This window comes from Prunus avium, chromosome 2 (assembly GCF_965620075.1).
Source record: "Prunus avium chromosome 2, drPruAviu1.hap1.1, whole genome shotgun sequence".
NCBI classification, from domain to species: domain Eukaryota; kingdom Viridiplantae; phylum Streptophyta; class Magnoliopsida; order Rosales; family Rosaceae; genus Prunus; species Prunus avium.
In genome coordinates this window covers 5,552,462-5,567,792 of record NC_142285.1, presented here as the reverse complement: position 1 = coordinate 5,567,792, position 15,331 = coordinate 5,552,462, and the positions used below count along the sequence as shown (strand labels likewise).

The following is a 15,331-nucleotide window of genomic DNA, read 5'->3' as shown; positions in this document are numbered from 1 at the left end:
TCTTCTCTCAGCTGGAAAACTGGGCATTTCCCCATTCTCTCTCCTTTATCTTTTTTTTTTCTTCATTCTTTGAGAATGATTTGGCTACAATGTGCAAGGGTTGGTTTGGGGCAAAAAGTCACGACATCGGCTTCTATTGGCCTCTTCTTCTACCTTTGTTCAATTTTTATTTTTATTTTGGAAAAAAGCTGAAGAAAAAGAGAACAAAAAAATCCACAGACACAAACCCATTCGCAGGAAAATGAGCAATGACGATGGTAATCGGAATAGGAATAAGAAAGGCCAGTGGACACCGCCAAACAGACCCTACCAGGAGAAAGAGGAAGACATGAAGATTTGGGGAGAGAAAGAAGAAGGAGGAAGAAGGAAAAAAAAAGAAAGACAGAGAAAGAGAAGAGTGAATTCGTGGAGAGAAAGAGAAGAGTGAATTCGTGGAGAGAAAGAAGAAAGAAGAAGAAAAGAAAGAGAGAAAGAAGAAGAAAGAAAGAGAGAAGGGAAGGAAATAAAAAAAAAGAGGAGAGAGGACTTTTTATAATTTTGGATTGATTTTACGATTATATCCCTGAACTTAACAGTTTTTTTGACAGAGGGACTATTTGAGAGCACCTATATTGACGTTAAGGACCATTAGTGATACGAAAAAACTTTAAGGATCACTACTACAAAAAGGGCAAAAGACGACCAGAAAAAGACGACGGAAGAACAAAAAACCGTCGTTGTTTTTAAAAAGACGACGGTAACAAAAAACCGTCGTGGATAAGTGACTTAAACAACTAAAAAATGGAGATACTGTTGAGAATTTTTTTATAACGACGCACACAAATAAAAAAGCGTCGTCTTATTAAAAAGCTTTTCTTCATAGTTAAAATCTGACCAAAAAACAACGACAGCAGGTATGACAAGCGTCGTCTTTTAAAAATCAAGTGTCCTTTTTTTGGTAAAGACATGGTTGTTTTGAAAGAACTGCCGTCTATTATATGTAAAGACGACGGTTTTTTTATAAAAGGGTCGTCTATTATATGTAAAGACGACCCTTTTTATGAAAAGGGTCGTCTATTATATGTAAAGACGACGGTTTTTTTATGAAAGGGTCGTCTATTATAAGTAAAGACGACGGTTTTTTTATAAAAAGGGTCGTCTATTATTAAGTAAAGACGACGGTTTTTTATAAAAAGGGTCGTCTATTATATGTAAAGACGACGGTTTTTTTTATAAAAAGGGTCGTCTATTATTAAGTAAAGACGACGGTTTTTTTTATAAAAAGGGTCGTCTATTATATGTAAAGACGACGGTTTTTTTATAAAGGGGTCATCTATTATATGTAAAGACGACGGTTTTTTTTATAAAAAGGGTCGTCTATTATTAAGTAAAGACGACCCTTGTTATATGAAAATGGTCGTCTATTATGAATTAAAGACGACCCTTTTCATATAAAAAGGGTTGTCTATTATGTAAAGACGACGGTTTTTTTTATAAAAAGGGTCGTCTATTATTAAGTAAAGACGACACTTTTTATATGAAAAGGGTCGTCTATTATGAAGTAAAGACGACACTTTTCATATAAAAGGGTCGTCTATTATATGTAAAGACGACGGTTTTTTATAAAAAGGGTCGTCTATTATCAAGTAAAGACGACCCTTTTTATATGAAAAGGGTCGTCTATTATGAAGTAAAGATGACGGTTTTTTAAAAAAGGGTCGTCTATTATATGTAAAGATGACGGTTTGTTTTTAAAAAGGGTCATCTATTGTGAAGTAAAGACAACGGTTTTTTAAAAACAAGATTTAACGGTTATTTCAACTCTGATTTTGATGATTTTTTACAGCTACACTCCTTGACCCTATATGAATACAATGACTGCATTCGATCGTCAATTTAAAATATTTACACTAGTGGATACCACAAAATCTTATGTTATGTTTAATGAAAGTATAAATAAACTCTTAATTGTTAGTGAATATATTGTTTTGATGGCATACGCATTCTACGAAACTAGTTTCAATGATCCAACCGTCAAACTTGTTTGTTTACACATCGTGATCGTATACGCTAAAAATCGGGAAAAAAAAATAAATCGAAGATCAAGTAACGGGACAAAACATTTCGACGGTTATAAACGAAAAATCAAGATTTAACGGTTATTTCAATTCTGATTTTGATAATTTTTTACAGCTACACTCCTTGACCCTATATGAATACAATGACTGCATTCGATCATCAATTTAAAATATTTACACTAGTGGATACCACAAAATCTTATGTTATATTTAATGAAAGTATAAATAAACTCTTAATTGTTAGTGAATATATTGTTTTGATGGCATACGCATTCTACGAAACTAGTTTCAACGATCCAACCGTCAAACTTGTTTGTTTACACATCGTGATCATATACGCCAAAAATCGGGAAAAAAAATAAATCAGAGATCAAGTAATGGGACAAAACATTTCGACGGTTATAAACGAAAAATCAAGATTTAACGGTTATTTTAACTCCGATTTTGATGATTTTTTACAGCTACACTCCTTGACCCTATATGAATACAATGACTGCATTCGATCATCAATTTAAAATATTTACACTAGTGGATACCACAAAATCTTATGTTATATTTAATGAAAGTATAAATAAACTCTTAATTGTTAGTGAATATATTGTTTTGATGGCATACGCATTCTACGAAACTAGTTTCAACGATCCAACCGTCAAACTTGTTTGTTTACACATCGTGATCATATACCCCAAAAATCGGGAAAAAAAATAAATCAGAGAACAAGTAACGGGACAAAACATTTCGACGGTTATAAACGAAAAATCAAGATTTAAAGGTTATTTTAACTCCGATTTTGATGATTTTTTACAGCTACACTCCTTGACCCTATATGAATACAATGACTCAATTTGATCTTCAATTTAAAATATTTACACTAGTGGATACCACAAAATCTTATGTTGTATTTAATGAAAGTATAAATAAAAAGGGTCGTCTATTATATGTAAAGACGACGGTTTTTTTATAAAAAGGGTCGTCTATTATATGTAAAGACGACGGTTTTTTTATAAAAGGGTCGTCTATTATATGTAAAGACGACGGTTTTTTTATGAAAGGGTCGTCTATTATATGTAAAGACGACGGTTTTTTTATGAAAGGGTCGTCTATTATATGTAAAGACGACGGTTTTTTTATAAAAGGGTCGTCTATTATATGTAAAGACGACGATTTTTTTATAAAAAGGGTCGTCTATTATATGTAAAGACGACGGTTTTTTATAAAAGGGTCGTCTATTATATATAAAGACGACGGTTTGTTTTTATAAAAAGGGTCGTCTATTATTAAGTAAAGACGACGGTTTTTGATAAAAAGGGTCGTCTTTTAAAACATGCGAAAAAATGGCCGCTTAAGTGAATTCGCGCTTGACAAATTTTCAAATTTTCACCCGTCTTTGAAAACCTTATCTCTCATTAACAAGCGTCGTCTTTTAAAACACGCTAAAAAAAGGCTACTTAAGTGAATTCGCGCTCAATAAATTTTCAGATTTTCCCCCGTCTCTGAAAACCTTATCTCTCTCTCCTTGAAACCCTTCTGCACTCTCTAAAACACCCTCATGAAACTCTCTACAAAATCATCAAAAAATCGATATCAATGAAGGAGTTGAGAGATTGAGATCTTCGTAGATCCATAAGATGTAGAGGGAGGTTCTGTATTTGAGAATCAAAGCTGGTTGAAAGGTTTGATTTGAAAGATCTCGACCTTCACTTTCTTCAAAGAAGATCTCGCTCTCAGGCACTCAACTCGCTCATCAAACTCAGCGACTAGATCTAGAAAGACTTATGGAAATCGGTCTATATATATATATATATATATATATATATGTTTGTTCATGTATTGTGCTAATTTCGTGGGATTTAAGTGAGTTTCTCATTTGGGTTTTTTATAAATATGCACATCCGTCCCACAAGGCCTTCGTAATCAAGAAGAAGCTGACGAAGAAGATGAGGCAAAACATACCCATCCCTCACTAGATCCGTTTGTTTTTGGACCGACAACATCATCAAGTCCAAAATACTTTTTGTTTTTTGTTGTTTACTTTAATTATTTTGGAATTTCATTGTTAATTTTCTGAATCTCTGATTTTTCATTTGTTATGGTGCCACCACAAGAACAGGTACTTTGCCAATTATGCCAATTGTGTTCTGCTGTCATTCTAGAGCTGCATAGATCTTTTTGCTAAGGTTAGGTTACTACTAAACAAGTTTATGTTTAAGAGTATTGGGGTCTCTTTCGTGCAGGTCTTTCCTTTTCCGACACCAACAACTTGGAAAATGTGCAAGAAGGCAGAGCAAGTCAACCCAAGAACAAATTGATGAAGTTAAAATCAAATTAGTAGAATTTGTGAGCTTCGTTATTTCTAATTATAGGTAGGAAGTATGTATGTAATAGAATAAAGATTGGTTGACTATGTAATAACTATTGACTCTTCAAAAAACTAAAGATAATAAAACGATGGTTTTATTGGAAAAACCGTCATCTGTATATATTATCAATGACCTCTTTTAACACCATAACGTCTTTTTATATACAATCAACGACGGTTTTACTAAAAAATCGTTGTTTTAGAGTTAATAGACGAAAATATTTCAAGAAATCGTCGTCTTCACATTTAATAGATGATGGCTTTTTAACAAAACCGACGTCTTTGGATATAATAAAACATAGTTCTTTACTTAATAATAGACGACCCTTTTTATAAAAAACCGTCGTCTTTACATATAATAGACGACCCTTTTTATATGAAAAGGGTCGTCTTTAATTCATAATATACGACCATTTTCATATAAAAAGGGTCGTCTTTACATATAATAGACGACCCTTTTTATAAAAAAACCGTCGCCTTTACATATAATAGACGACCCCTTTTATAAAAAAACCGTCGTCTTTACATATAATAGACGACCTCTTTTATAAAAAAACCGTCGTCTTTACATATAATAGACGACCCTTTTTATAAAAAAACCATCGTCTTTACATATAATAGACGACCCCTTTTATAAAAAAACCGTCGTCTTTACATATAATAGACGACCCCTTTTATGAAAAAACCGTCGTCTTTACATATAATAGACGACCCTTTTTATAAAAAAACCGTCGTCTTTACATATAATAGACGACCCCTTTTATAAAAAAACCGTCGTCTTTATATATTATAGACGACCCTTTTTATAAAAAACCGTCGTCTTTACTTAATAAAGATTACCCTTTTTATTAAAAAACCGTCGTCTTTAAAAATAATAGACGACGGGGATTTACCGTCGTGGTTTTATGCATGAAAAGACGTCGCTCGATTTTACGACGGTTGAAAAACCGAATACACGACGGTGGATTACCGTCGTCTATTTCGATTTTTGTAGTAGTGGATGCAATCTGATAGTTTCACAAACATCAGGGACATTTTGTGATAAAAAAACCTTTAAAATTTGGAGCGTGACAGGAAGGGACGGCCATGTTACATTAGCTAACAACTATATCACACTGGCCGTTAACCCGAAAACTACATCTCTATATAAAGAATAATTAATGCATTAAAACCAACAACTCATTCACTCAAAAATAACATTAGAAGGCTGGAGGAGGGGAGGGGAGAGATGCAGAGGGTTCTCCTACTCAACTATATCTTCATAATGAAGAACAATTAAAATGACGAGGTTTTTATTACAGGGCCCCAAAACACTTACATAGCGAATACAAACAAGCTTCTTTGAAGTGATGACAACATTACGAAAGTAATATAGAATTGTTTCATTTCTAAATAAAAAATATATATATATTTCATTTACCGTCAAGAATTTATATCCACCGTTTCACTTTCTTGTCAAATATTCCTCCTCCATATGTAGAAATGAAAATCTCAATAAGAAGGGGAAATTGCATCCCAATAAATAAGGCGACTGGAATGCTGGCGAGGAAAATGATTGGGAGAACAATCTGTAATCTTTGATGAAGCATAAGGAAAAGGCCAGAACAAAAGGCAACCATCATGGTAGCGATGGAGATCAAGAGTGTTGAAAGGCCTATTATCATCTTTGTGGGTAAGGATTTGAGGAAATCATCTTCCGCATAGCGTGATGTAAGGATTCCCAAAAACATTAACACTGAAGTTATGGAAGAAAAGAGAGATATAGCATCTGAAACTATAAAAACTATAAACATGTTTTGATGTAAGAATATGGGAAAGCCTGTTCCTCCATTGTTTCCACCAGGAACTGTGAAGGCTGCAGCAAACATGATGGTAATAGTGAGAGCACCTACAACTGTACAAGAAGTTGCTGTATCTTTCATCCACTTTTCTCCTTCTTCCTTCAATTTCTGGTGGTTCTGGGTAAATAGTTCATGGGGTCGCTTACCCTCTTTATTGAAAGCTCCCACTCCCGAGGGTAAAACTACAATACTCTTAACCTCCTGCATTTCATTAAACAAAACCTAAAGTTCGTTGTGGCTACCAGGTAATTAATTATAGAATCACTGCTTTTATGGAATGCAACATAATACAAGAAGCACTGCTGACCACAATGTAATAAAATTGTTTGATGCCAAACTGCATATGGTACCAAACTGAAATGAATCCTAAAATATTTGAAACCTTAAATAGGTCCTTCCTTGTTCACTACTTTCCGAAATTGATAGAAGGGAGGTTGCTTTGCAATGGGTAGTGTTTGGATTATGGGGAACTTGGAAGTGCAAAATTTTAATTCTCTTTTCTTTTAAGATTTGATGGCGAATCCTTGATTTGTTGCTTTCTCTTATGCCAATACTCCGAGTTAAAGAGGCTAAAGGTTCTACCCTATCTTTGGTGAATCCATAGCTTGTGGTATGTAGTGTTGTGGAAATCGACGGGGTTAAAATCGATTTTGGTGGTGCATGGTTTGCAAGTTCTTCTTGTGGTGGGTATGGTTGCATTGTGCGGCAGAGTGTGGGTTTGGTTGTTTTGTTTGTAGCTCAAGCGTGGGGGCTAAGGCAGAAGCTACGTACCCGAGATGGACTACAGATTTATGTGCCGGAGATGCTTATTAAAACTGATCCAAAGGTCATGGTTGACATAATTATTGAACAAGAAAAATTTAGCACAAGCGTGGGGGCTAAGGCAGAAGCAAAAAATCTTGCTCACTACTCTATTTGTATATGTTTCTTCCACAACATACCAACTCATAACCACATTTATAAGCTGCCGCTCGAGCACCTAATATCCCACAACTAGCTCTAAATATAATTAATTTACAAGAAAGATATAGAATGAAGATATCTAACCTTGAACCATTGTCTTTCTCTCTGCATTTGCAAGGCTGCACCAGAAATACAATCAAGTTTTTCCGTTGGAGATAGCATCCCTGCAAGATGTAGCATATCATTTCCAAAAGCATCTGAAAATGTTGCAATAAGATTTCTTTGACCAACCCCATATATAAGGCTATAAACTTTTTCCTGGCGACACTCAATTGAATAGTGAAATATGTTCCTTCCCATAGAATAGTTTCGCCACAATACATCCGGATCTACTTTACATAAACGAATAACGAACTCAGTAATCCCTCTTCGGACAGCTTGGAATACTGCTTCATAGACAAGGCCATCTTCCCTTTCTTGGATATCTACATGTTTTACCACTTCACACATGTCGTCCAGAATTTTTTGCGAGCGATCATGGATCAATTTCATTTCACGTATGTGGTTGATCCCTAGGTTGATGTCAAAGAAAATGTTACAACCACTTGTTATAGAAATAAAATAAGTTGACAGTTTAAAAAGTTGTTTAAAAATAATAATAAATCAATGTGCAAAGACACCAACATATAAAGATGGAAATGAATGTTGCATACCTAAAAGGTTCTGGAGGGTAGAAGAAATTCCCTGCAATAAACCTAAGAGTGCAATGCAGATTAAAAATCACAAAATGTTGGCACAAAGTTTTAATTCGTCAATTAGAACAATTTGATTATTAAGATTATATATGAATAGTAAAAGAAAGAAAAAATTGTATACACTTGTTTACCATTCTTGTTTACGAGCATACTAGAACAATTTGATTATTAAGATTTCAGTTCTTTGACGTCTTATTAGAACGATTTTTCATCTAATACATGCTGTGCATCTTGTAACGATTTGATTATCTCATAATATATCATCTTTTTCTCAACAAAAAAAAAAGTTCTTGTTTATGAGCATACTAGAACGATTTTTTTTCACCAGATTTCTTTTTGCGCCAAACTATGTCATGATCAACTTCTTATTAAACAGATGCATTGTTGCAAAAGTCTGAAAAAATGACAAGAATATATATACAGAAAATGATTGCATTTGATTAAACCAAAGCTGAGGTTTCGAGATCTAGCAAACCTGAGAAACTGATATTTCTTTGGTTACCCAGTTCATTTTCTGGATATTGAACATTTATAATAACATCAGGGATAACAAGAGGCTGTATACCTATCAAGAAAAGTGGACAAGCATAGTCAATAAATTTTATTTTTTTGCGTAAAATTGAAGCTTTCATTAATTCAAAGCGGACAAACATACTGTGAAAGAAGAGGAATCACCCAACTCGGTGCGTCCTCAACCCAAGAGATGAAATATGTACAATTTAGTGCATACTTTTCAACGAAATGAGCTACTTGGTGATAAGAACTGTAGAGTTTGAATATTTGGATGATGTATTTTTCTCTTTTAAGGAGGAATATATAAGGATTTACATGTGTGATTTATAAGGAAATAGATACAATAAATAAAAAAGGAATATATGCTAATAATAAGGGGATATGTCAACTAAACTAAAGAGGAAATAAATCACCTAGTTAACTCACGTCAACACTCCTCAAGTTGGTGCATACACATTGCCAATATGCCCAACTTTGTAATTGAGTTATGAAATATTCGTTCAGAAGCAGCTTTTGTCAAGACATCCACTAACTACTCTTCTGATTTTACAAAAGGCATGTAAATACTCTTGTTCTTAATCTTCTCTTTGATGAAGAAGCTATCGGCCTCAACATGTTTTGTCCAATCATGTTGAACTGGATTATGAGCAATATCAATTGCCAAGTTATTATCACAAGTAACTAGACATGTAAGCTTTATGTACATACAAAGATCTTCGAAAATGGACTAGTGTGCAATTTTCGGTGATTAAGTTGGTTCTTTGACGCTCATTCCATACTTTCAGTTTCAAATATCAGTTTTCTGATTGGTAGAAGACCTAGGGTTTGAATCTTGGTGAATCAAGACAATAAGTCTTCATCTCAATAAATAAAATAAATAAATAAATTAGACAATAAGTCATTTTCGACGATGGAGATAGAGATTGGGAAACTACAAAACCTACTGACCTAGGTGACTTGGGGATGAAGAATATGATTAGTGTGAATATAGATGTTTATGAACATATATATGCTTTCAAATTTGTGGCTTACATGTTAATGCTACTCTTACCACAATTCTACACCATGTGGACCATCCTAATAATTTTTAACACTAGAGTTGTTGATGTGTCATGTCTTAAAACAGACATATTAATAGAATAGTCTAGATGTTGCAAAATGCGCATAAATGTACAATCTCTAAATTTAGAAGTTCATAATCCATCATATTACAGGCTATGGGTAAATGTTTATGGCTGAAAATTTCTTAGATCTGTGTTGGATGACCTTCCTAATTTATTGCATTAATTTTGTTCTGTCTTTTTATCTACTGTTTTGTTTATTTATTTATTTATGGTCAAATGCTTTCCATTTATTCTTGAAATGGGGAGGGAGGGAGGATGAAGAAGCGCATGAGAGGAAAAAAAAACAAGGGGGTGGGGGGAGGCTTGGGTGGTGGGGAACTTTCAGGAGGAAGGAGGAGATTGGGGGTGATGAATGAATAGCAGAGGAGGAGTGAGGCAAGATAAACGTTTGACAGTTTTTTTTATTTATTAAAGTGTTATAATTGAAACATAAGAAAATTTAAGTGAATTGGCATGTCCAATTTAAGTGGTATAAAACTGTGATTAGGGTAGGCATTATTGTTAGCAAATATATATGGGATATAATGAATGTGATTATAGCAAGAGAAAAGAGAATGTATTACTAACAGTCATAGATCCATCGTTGCCAGAATTTGAGTGCCGTCCCACTCGAAAATAAAGAAGGGATATCTGCCAATACAAATATAGGGGATTTGCCTGTCGGACTTTTAGCAATGGCCAATCGTGGGTAGCGCTGAAGTAAGGCCAAGGCAATATCTATTATTAGAAAAACAAAACGAAAAACAGGAATTGTGTAAGTTAAAGCTTGAATTTTTGGCAAATTAAAAAAGTTAAAGCTTGAATAATAAATAAATAATGTGGGTTTGGGTTGGTTGAGAATTTACCAAATTGTTTGGCATAGAAACAACAGCAAACAAGTCCAGCTCCATAAGGGCCATTCTCTGGCATTAGGTCTTCGATCGGAGTGAGGGGATACAGATAATGAACGATATCCCATAAGTCATTCTTAGCAGCGAAGAGAATTGGCGTCAGACCGTGGGACTTTTCGACCATACCAAGTAGTTTCCTGTTCTTTCCAACCATGCATTTAACCATTTTGAGACTTAATCTTGCAGCAAGATGAAGAGCTGTCCAACTACAATCTTGTATTTCCAAGTCTTCAGCTGTCATCAACTGCACCAACATTTCCACCATATGCTCATGTCCGAACTTGGTTGCAATGTGAAGAGCTGTCCCTCCTGTTATTGGATCGGGATATCTTTCTCTTATTGCATTGGGATATCGGCTAAGAAACTCATTCGTTTCTTGCCAATCACCGATCTTAACAGCAGCAAAGAAAGGTTCATACGGATCATGCTCGGCCACATTGTTCTCATCTGTCAAGTATATATATGTTTGGTCATTAATTATTCGCATCTATTATATATCAAAATAACTCCAAACTAATATATGTTTGGCTGCATAAAAATAATTTGGAAATTAGAGGTTTATATGTATTCAGATCAAGTCTTTGCAAGGACGGAGCACATTAACATTTGCGTATTCTTTGTTCTTTGTTTAACAGTATACCTGGGTTGTTTGATGAGTTTGCAGACTGAACAGATCTCCATCGTTGTGGCTGGAACGTTTGGGCCAAAATATCCCAAGCAATATTGGCTGAACTGATCTCCTTAATCACGGAAAACGCATCCGGCCCACACGAAATTTGGATCGCATATAAAGCCGCGGCAGTCTTCTTCCTCCAAGCGATGAGCTGATCTGCTTCTTCTGGTACAGGAGGTTCAGCTGTAGCCTCCACTACGTCCCAAAGGTCTTGAGCCAGCAAGTAATTTTTAACCAACGCACTCCAATGCTCATAGTTATCTTTGTTAAGAACATCAACAACGATTGCACCCGCAGGAACCAGGCCTTTCATCATTCTTAGTCCTGCCCAGGCTTGCTATGTTTTTTTTTTCTTTTAAATTTTGAGAAGGACATTTGCATATTTGGGGTTGACCACATCTCAACGTAGCTGGCAAAACTTTTGTTTCTTATGCTTGTCCTTTTCCTTGTCTTAGCTGGCAGAACTTTTTTTTTAATCTCGTAACCTGGGCAAAAGTTTGCTATGTTAAGGGGATAGCCAACCAAGGCATCAGCGTGTGATAACTTACAAGTCTCCCTCCACTTTTTAAACAAAAAATTATTGGGTACACTCGGATTTGGGGAAGCAAAATGATGCGATATCGAAATTTGTAACGCCTTCTCCAACCATTTTGCTTCTAAACTCAAACTTCATCTAGATAACTATTTGGGTTTTGCTCGGATCAAACTGTTTTTTTCCCCACCCTTCAAATTCAAATTTTAAGTCCACAATTTCATTAAATTGTTTAAGAATGATTTAAGTCCCTTTTTTTTCATGGATAACTTTTCTTCATTTAATCTTTTTAAATAACTTCATAATTTAATTTTTGAAATATTTAGTTATATATCCATTTTTAACACTAGTGATATAGATAAACCCTAGACCTTTTAATTTCTATAAACAAACAAACAAAAAACCCAAAAAATGACAGTTGGCCCTATTGAATTTAATTTTCATTATTAAAAGTACCTTGATGCCGAGTGTTTTGGGTTTTTCTTATGAGGTTTTGGAGTTGAGCTTGACTAAAGAAATCGATGGCAATTTTGAAATTTATTGGAAGTTTGAAGCCTTTTTGTTATGTTGTAAATGGGCTTTGGGTGTGTTTTCAAAGTCCCTTTTCGTGTATGATTTTTTTATAATTTGGGCCCCTATATTGGGTATAATAGTGAATCTCCCTTAATTTTTTGAACAATTTGACCTAAAAAAATTAAAATTCCACAAATATAATTTTATTCGAGGAGAAAACACACAACATAATTGAAACATATATAAAAGGAGAATTGAAACAATTGTCGACCCCATTCACTATCTCTAAAGCTCCTCGAAAGGTGATTGATCAAATCATGTCTGAGACTTTGATGTACATGTGGAGATCGAACTCTATGATGGCGAATCATGTAATCAGAGAGAGTCTGCCTATCTTGGTGGTACTCATATATAATGCTTGCCTCCAGCTCATATTGTCTTGCTTTGGCCCTCCTAGATCATTGTAGACACGTATTCTCATCATCATATTCCTTTTCAACATATTCGTACTCATCCTCCACAATCTTGTTGTGCAAAATTATACACGTCATTATGATTGAGTGGAAGTTATCTTGCACAACAAACGTACAAGCCTTGATAAATAGCCCATCGAGCCTGTAGTATTCCAAATGCTTTTTCAAAATCCTTCATGCACGCTTCTTGTATTTGTCCAAAAAGCCACTTCTTTGAGTTATTAGGACAAGAAATGGTTTTCACCAAAAGTAGGCCAACGTGGGTTTTTTAATGGCAAAACTTGGCATCAATGGCAAAAGTTTTTATTTTTTTTATTTTTTCATAATCTGGGCAAAAGTTGGCTATGCAATAGGGATAGCCAATGGGGTCATAGATGACCTCCCAAGACATCAATGTGTGAATAAGTCTCCCTCCTCTTTTTAAACAAAAAATTATTAGGTACATACTTGGATTTAGGGAAGCAAAATGGTGCGATATCAAAATTGTAAGCCCATCTTCAACAGTGGACAAAATCCTCATATTTAGCCTTTTAACACCCAAAATCCATCTCTAGAAAGTGGGCTAAATGTGCCATTTCACTGCACCAAACCCAGTCAACAGGCTAAAATGGCCAAATGTGGCCTGATTCTTGGAGGACGTCAACGTAGATATTGACTGTCGATAAAAGATCCTCGAGCGAAATGCTCTCGATGATCTTGGTGGAAAAGTTCTCCCTCTGCAAAAACCCCTGGCAAGGCTCATCCAGCACCTCTGGCTCAGCTTTGGAGGGAGGCTCGTTTTTCGATAACTATAGTGGCTGTGACTTCGTATGACGCGTCATTGGAGATGGCCACTTCTGGCAAAGGAGGGCTGAGATTGGAAAGCAGAGGAGGCAATTCTCTCTGTCTAGTTCTTCCTTCTTTGCCGTAGCTCTCTCTCGTTAAGGTCATTCTTGGGCGGGCACTGAATTGTATTGATTTCAATGTTTTACGTTTATGCAATTTCTTCTTCTTTTTGAATAATTGTGTAGTTTGATGAGAGTTGGAAAATGATGTATAGACATAAAGATTTGACTTTTTTAGTCAATTTTGATCGGTGGTTGATGTGCAGAGTGTTGGGGTATGATTTGGACTGGGAAGAGAGTTTGCATTATGTGAGGTTGCACAACTAACGATTGGATGCTGAGAAGCTGAGGTTGTGATGCTACTCAAGCAGAACTGCTGGGTTTTGAGGTAATCAGAAGAAGGGGAGTTCTTTGACATTTTCATTGGTGGTGAGGTATTTTTAAATTGACCTATTTATGTATAACTCCAGAGCATGAGGGATTTGTTACAAAAGTTGCGCTAATCAATGTTGAAATGAATTTGTTTTAAACTGTTGGTTGTATATATAAATATTGTGTAACTATCACAAAAACAAGTTTGGTATAATGGTTTGTCAATTATACTTCATGCTTCATCCTTTGAGGGTCAAGGTTCGAGTCTCGGAAATGACACAAAATCTTCTATATTTTTAGGGTGAATAAAGGGCAACGAAGATGGGCAACGTCAGTGGTGGTTGAGGCGGAGGGCCGGAAGAGGGATTGTCGGAGATGGATACATGCATAGTGTGCTTGACTTTGAAGGAATGACATTGTGTAACCGCAATATATATAGTGAGTTTCGATTGAGGGATCTCTCAAATAAGTTTATTTGAGGGACACCCTTGTTGGGTTCACCATACCTTGTATTTCATTAATCCAAACGTCAATTTTGTAGATATTCATTCAAAGATCATCTCTACAAAAAATTACTTGAATCCGATATCATTTGATCACTCAATTAAATTATTGAAAATTTAGTACTTTCTTGAAGCATCGTGTTCATTGATTTTGTTGGGCACTATTAGATGTCTAAATGGTTTCCGATTAATCTAATTTTTTGTAAGGATGATCTATGAATGAAGACTTAAAAAATAGATGGTTTCGATTGTTGAATTTTTTTTTGTAGGGTACCCTGAGGGATCCTTCAATAGAAGGGAACTGTATATATATATAGTTATTCTCTCATTCGAACATCCGTACGTTATTATCATGCAGACGCCATTCTAAACCGGGAGGAAATAATGGAGGGGTAGTAGAAAATACATGGTGTTCGTACGGTAATCACATTTGAACGTCAGCATAGAGAATTTCTGTATATATATATATATATATATATATATATATATATACACCTAAAAAATTCATAATTTTTTTCTATAATTACCAACCTCATTTCTACATAATTTCCCACATTTTTTTTTCTTCATCCTTCTATGTAATTTCCAAAAAAACAAAAAAATTCTTACTCTTTTCATCATTCTTCATAATTTCTCACAATTTTAAATAAGGTCTAAAGTAGTACTTTAATTAAATTATTCAAATTATTTAAAGAATATAATAAAAACTAATAAAATATTGAGGGATCTATGATTTATCCCTGCACTGCTAAAGACAATCAAAATATAGTCCATCACTATTCTTTTACTATAAATGGTGGGCTAAATTTTATAGGTGGGCTATATTTAGCCCTCCACTATTGGAGATGACCTAAGAGGATTGCACCTAAAAATTGTAATTCCTCTATAAGGCCATCTCTAGTTATAGGGCTAAATGTAGTTTAGGACTATAATTTTAGCTTTTCAAATATTAATTTTTTAAACAATAGTGCAGGGCTAAATGTTTTCATCTCCAGCCAT

At 34.7% G+C, this 15,331-nt stretch overlaps 1 protein-coding gene and 1 long non-coding RNA gene across 3 annotated transcripts; one reads left to right on the top strand and one right to left on the bottom strand.

Moving 5' to 3' along the window:
• Window positions 1-5,678: 5,678 nt before the first annotated feature.
• Window positions 5,679-11,486, bottom strand: LOC110771706 (uncharacterized). 2 transcript variants are annotated; one of them, XM_088248269.1, is made up of 7 exons: window positions 11,083-11,485; window positions 10,398-10,889; window positions 10,120-10,269; window positions 8,391-8,480; window positions 7,874-7,915; window positions 7,305-7,732; window positions 5,679-6,458 (listed from the first exon to the last, which is right to left on the bottom strand). In XM_088248269.1, exons 1-7 carry the CDS (start codon window positions 11,429-11,431, stop codon window positions 5,847-5,849), a joined length of 2,163 nt encoding a protein of 720 aa, XP_088104395.1. In that variant the 5' UTR covers window positions 11,432-11,485; the 3' UTR covers window positions 5,679-5,846. The 2 variants fall into 2 exon arrangements, with proteins under 2 accessions (XP_088104395.1, XP_088104396.1); XM_088248270.1 differs by lacking the exon at window positions 7,874-7,915 and having other exon boundaries at window positions 11,083-11,486.
• Window positions 11,487-12,837: 1,351 nt separating this feature from the next.
• LOC148296331 (uncharacterized) lies at window positions 12,838-14,410 on the top strand. Its single transcript, XR_015833630.1, has 3 exons — window positions 12,838-13,558; window positions 13,724-13,845; window positions 14,130-14,410. It is a non-coding gene; the product is annotated as an uncharacterized LOC148296331 (long non-coding RNA).
• The last annotated feature ends 921 nt before the right edge of the window (window positions 14,411-15,331 follow it).

What these genes read in the sequence shown, in the direction of transcription:
- LOC110771706 (XM_088248269.1), bottom strand. Translation starts at nt 11,431, where the DNA reads ATGATGAAAGGCCTGGTTCCTGCGGGTGCAATCGTTGTTGATGTTCTT. An exon ending in AAACTCATCAAACAACCCAG is followed by an intron (nt 10,890 to 11,082) that starts GTATACTGTTAA and finishes TATACTTGACAG; the next exon opens with ATGAGAACAATGTGGCCGAG. An exon ending in GCAACGATGGATCTATGACT is followed by an intron (nt 8,481 to 10,119) that starts GTTAGTAATACA and finishes TTTTCTTGATAG; the next exon opens with GTATACAGCCTCTTGTTATC.